Below are 4996 nucleotides of genomic sequence, written 5' to 3'. Positions count from 1 at the left end.
ACACAGAGGAGGAGATACTGGAATTATAATTAGTATCTATGCATGCATTTGTGATTTTGTTTGACCTTCCCATTGCTTACAGTACAAAAAACCAACCATTTGTACACATATGTACTAATAATAATAAAAAGTGAGTGCAACACTGCAACCCGTCACCCCGTCGTTCAGTGGTCGTTGATCAGTGGTCCATTGTGGCACCATTCAGAGCACTGGTACAATAGTACCAGCAAGATATGGGAAGACATTGCAAATGTACTTGGATTTTAGGTTGCAAGCCACCCAAAACTTGATCCCAAACTTGTCAGGTTTACTTGCAAACACTTGGAGTGTTTCAGTATGCCATCTTAGGGAGAACTCAACACACATGTAGGTCCTTTGTTGCTGACATTTATTGATGAAAATAGAAAAAAAACCAACCGTTTGTACACATGTTTACAAATAATAACAAAAATTGAGTGAGTACATTACAACATTTTCAGCAATCACTCACAATCCTGGCACTGCCACGGTATCTGTCGCCTGCATTTACCACATGTGTACCTGTAGCAGTGAACACATCGCACAGTGGCCTGATTTTTTTTGCATCTGTGTTTGACCTGACACGTGGCCCTTTTTCCAGGGCTCGGTGTGGAGGGTTGTGTCCGAAGCAACTGTTCTTTTCTTTCCTTCTTCGCAGCTACATGAGAGTGAGCCAATTCGGTTGCAAGGGCTACCAGGAAGTCCACCCGTCTTTCCTTCGTCCCGGTGCATTCTTGATACAGCACATGTGCATTCAGTGCTGCCATGTCAATCATGTTATAAAACACGGCAACTGGCCAGCGCCGTGTTCCTTTGCGGACAGTGTACTCCCGAACCATCTGGTCCATCACATCCACGCCACACTTTGTCTTGTTGTAAAGGGTGACAGTGTTTGGCTTCCTTTTGGTAGTGTTTTCGGTCTGAACCACGCTGTGCATGCTGCTAAGAATATATACTGTCTTCTTCCGTTTGGCCGCATACGCCGTCAGCGTGGCAGCAGAGGTTGAAAACACCTAAGAAATAAGATAAATTGTTAATTCCATAGCCCTTTTACACACAATGAAACACATAAACATAGAACCACAAAAGACCTGCAACATACCTGAGTGGTGAATTCATTGCGATCTGTCTGTCTAGTGGATTGAGGAATTTCCCTGCGAATCTTGTTGACTGTGCCGAGGATGGTGGTTTTCCGTCTAAGAAGTTTTTGCGCAAGTGAAAGCGATGTGAAAAAATTGTCAGTGGTAACATTTCTGCCCTTGTCCAGGAATGGTTCCATCAGCCTCATAACTACATTTTCGGAAAGTCTCTCCCCAGTGGGACGATTGGGGTCCTTGCCAAGATATGGGAAGACATTGCAAATGTACTTGGATTTTAGGTCGCAAGCCACCCAAAACTTGATCCCAAACTTGTCCGGTTTACTGGCAATATACTGCAGGAAACTGCACCGAGTTTTTGATGGGAAAAGCTGTTCATTGATGGTGATATGTAGACCAGGGTTGTAGCACGTGATGCAGTTGGTGACAAATGATCCCCACACACTGGAAATTGCTGCGAACTTATCAGTCTTTGCTCGATCACAGCGGGTGGACTTGTCATCAAAGCGTAGGTGTTGCATGATGTCTTGGAAGCGGTTTCGTGCCATAGTTCCAATTATCTGTGGGTTTCCCAGGTTTGCTGACCAGCAGTCATTTACAGATGGAACCCTGTAAACCCCCCGCAAGATGACAATAGCAATAAATGCCATTAGTTCAGGGAGGTCCATGAACCAACAAACATGCTCCGTTTGCTGTGCATGTTGAATAGTCCATTCTTGAATGCTACGAAGCATGTCAAGAGTGATGAAACACAGGAAGCTCTGAAGGCGACTCAAGATACTTCTCCTGGCCTTAGCCGTTGGCTCTCCATCTGCAGCGTACGGTTCTATAGGGGTGAAAGGGAGACGGGTCCCCACATGTTCTTCACGCCACACTGTGCCATCTTTCGCTGTCTCAGTCCCCAAACAAGCTCTCTTTTTCGGTGGAGAAGCAGTCTCCTCATCTGCAGTGTGAACAAATTCAAATTGTGAGCAATGGGAAGGTCAAACAAAATCACAAATGCATGCATAGATACTAATTATAATTCCAGTATCTCCTCCTCTGTGTCAGAATAATGTCTGAAATATCTTACTTACTAACTACATCCACTTCCTTGCTTGAAATGAAAAAGGAAATAACATGAAATGAAACTAACCGGAAGACTGATCAGACAGCTCTGAGTCCGAATCCGGCTGAACTTCTAGGTCTTCTCCATCCGAGTCACAAGGGTCGACTTCCGCCAGGATCATTTCCAACGCCTGCTGGGTGGTGAGTCTTCTCTGCATTTTCTTTCCTTGGAGAGGAGGTCCGTACACCACAGGATTCTTCAGGGCAATGAAGGGTTAGGCTAAGTGCAGTGAGATTGTATCATATATATACCCTTGATCACAATTGATCAGTGGGGTCAGGTCACACTGATCAGCGGGGTCACACCCCCGTCGTTCAGTGGTCGTTGATCAGTGGTGCCACAATGGACCACAGAACGACGGGGTGACGGGTTTCCTGCAGTATATTGCAAGTAAACCTGACAAGTTTGGGATCAAGTTTTGGGTGGCTTGCAACCTAAAATCCAAGTACATTTGCAATGTCTTCCCATATCTTGCTGGTACTATTGTACCAGTGCTCTGAATGGTGCCACAATGGACCACTGATCAACGACGGGGGTGTGACCACATAACAATGCAACCCGTCACCCCGTCGTTCAGTGGTCGTTGATCAGTGGTGCCACAATGGACCACAGAACGACGGGGTGACGGGTTTCCTGCAGTATATTGCAAGTAAACCTGACAAGTTTGGGATCAAGTTTTGGGTGGCTTGCAACCTAAAATCCAAGTACATTTGCAATGTCTTCCCATATCTTGCTGGTACTATTGTACCAGTGCTCTGAATGGTGCCACAATGGACCACTGATCAACGACGGGGGTGTGACCACATAACAATGCAACCCGTCACCCCGTCGTTCAGTGGTCGTTGATCAGTGGTGCCACAATGGACCACAGAACGACGGGGTGACGGGTTTCCTGCAGTATATTGCAAGTAAACCTGACAAGTTTGGGATCAAGTTTTGGGTGGCTTGCAACCTAAAATCCAAGTACATTTGCAATGTCTTCCCATATCTTGCTGGTACTATTGTACCAGTGCTCTGAATGGTGCCACAATGGACCACTGATCAACGACCACTGAACGACGGGGTGATGGGTTGCAGTGTTGCACTCACTTTTTATTATTATTAGTACATATGTGTACAAATGGTTGGTTTTTTGTACTGTAAGCAATGGGAAGGTCAAACAAAATCACAAATGCATGCATAGATACTAATTATAATTCCAGTATCTCCTCCTCTGTGTCAGAATAATGTCTGAAATATCTTACTTACTAACTACATCCACTTCCTTGCTTGAAATGAAAAAGGAAATAACATGAAATGAAACTACTGTTTTTATCAATAAATGTCAGCAACAAAGGACCTAGACTCATGTGTGTTGATTTCTCCACACTCACTGCGGATGAGGAGACTGCTTCTCCACCGAAAAAGAGAGCTTGTTTGGGGACTGAGACACTCATCTGCAGTGTGAACAAATTCAAATTGTGAGCAATGGGAAGGTCAAACAAAATCACAAATGCATGCATAGATACTAATTATAATTCCAGTATCTCCTCCTCTGTGTCAGAATAATGTCTGAAATATCTTACTTACTAACTACATCCACTTCCTTGCTTGAAATGAAAAAGGAAATAACATGAAATGAAACTACTGTTTTTATCAATAAATGTCAGCAACAAAGGACCTAGACTCATGTGTGTTGATTTCTCCCCCAATCCCCTCCCTCCAGAATTCCTAGGTAACGACCCAATATACATATGAATGACTAGCCAATTTAGCTTCCACTTCCAGCATTTGACTGCTCTCCGGCTTTTAAAGGTAGAAACGCAAAATGATGACTCCGCGGGGGTCTCAGGTAGAAGCCTTCTTGACTTGACTGCTCTCCGGCTTTTAAAGGTAGAACGGTAGAAGCTGGGAATTCCAGTGTTAAAGGTGTCTGTTTACTGTATGTGATATTTTATGTGGGGGGGTGTTACGGTCGCTGACCTCTAGTGGCTCTCCCTCTGTAGAAGAGTTGTTTTTCTCCTTTTCTTGTGTTGCAGGTCTGCCTCATGAGCCGCAGCTGAGGTGTGTTCCAGCTCGTCAGCCACGGCATATAGTCTACCATCCTAAACTGCCACACCCCCTGCCATTTTCCTCATGTTGCCAGAGCTGTGAGCTGTAGAGTTTTGGGCAGCGGGCCTTTGTGTGTATGTGTGTGAGAACTTACCCTCTGTGAACTTTGGTTTTTCTTTCTTTTATTGTGAGCGAAGGTGTGCCCTTATTGTGATAATTAGTTTGTCATTGTGGAAGCAGGTAGGGGTTCTCTGCCATTTTTGTTTCACCTGTTTTCTCCTGGTTTGGTTAGACAGGGAGCTCAGCCATTGTATTTTGTTTTTGGTTAGTGAGTACTTGGTTTTGATTTCTAGCTAAAAGGGGGTGTTTTGTTTATTGTTTTGGCCTTGGAGACCCTGAAGAAAAGAGCTTCCCTGTGTTTTTGTACTGTAGTAGTTTTAGGCAATAAATCTTGTATACTGACATCTCTTTCTCCAGTAGTTCATGTGTTCCCTTTCACTTTGTGTTACCCCTCACTCCAGTCGACACTCCGTTCATTAAGTGGGGCGTAACAAAGTGATATTGATTCATCTGTTTTAGAAAGCATTCTGTATATTTTGGAGAGTAATTTTGGGGTTTTAAGAGTAAGAAATTGAACCACACTTGGTGGTGTTTGTAGTTCAACTTGACCCGGTTTAAATTTCTTTTTTACTATGGATTTAATTTGTTGATATTCTAAAAATCTTTTCTTGTTGATCCAATA

The 4996-nt window shown here is 43.9% G+C and overlaps 1 protein-coding gene across 1 annotated transcript; it reads right to left on the bottom strand.

Annotated features, from left to right (window-relative positions):
* Positions 1 to 371: 371 nt before the first annotated feature.
* On the bottom strand, positions 372 to 4137 carry LOC309692801 (piggyBac transposable element-derived protein 4-like). The gene is made up of 4 exons (XM_082511615.1): positions 3597 to 4137; positions 2251 to 2419; positions 1121 to 2058; positions 372 to 1031 (listed from the first exon to the last, which is right to left on the bottom strand). The coding sequence occupies exons 1-4, from the start codon at positions 3723 to 3725 to the stop codon at positions 483 to 485; spliced, it is 1785 nt and encodes a 594-aa protein (XP_082367741.1). The 5' UTR covers positions 3726 to 4137; the 3' UTR covers positions 372 to 482.
* Between the last annotated feature and the right edge of the window lie 859 nt (positions 4138 to 4996).

This window comes from Aulonocara stuartgranti, assembly GCF_965226115.1.
Source record: "Aulonocara stuartgranti genome assembly, chromosome: 17".
In the NCBI taxonomy this organism is placed as follows: domain Eukaryota; kingdom Metazoa; phylum Chordata; class Actinopteri; order Cichliformes; family Cichlidae; genus Aulonocara; species Aulonocara stuartgranti.
Note: the sequence above shows the minus strand (reverse complement) of the source record. Positions and strands in the feature narration are given on the sequence as shown.

Coding starts and splice junctions, on each gene's coding strand:
- LOC309692801 (XM_082511615.1), bottom strand. CDS start 3,725: ATGCATGCATTTGTGATTTTGTTTGACCTTCCCATTGCTCACAATTTG. Junction 2,059..2,250: donor GCTGTCTGATCAGTCTTCCG/GTTAGTTTCATT, acceptor TTCACACTGCAG/ATGAGGAGACTGCTTCTCCA. Junction 1,032..1,120: donor GCAATGAATTCACCACTCAG/GTATGTTGCAGG, acceptor CTTATTTCTTAG/GTGTTTTCAACCTCTGCTGC.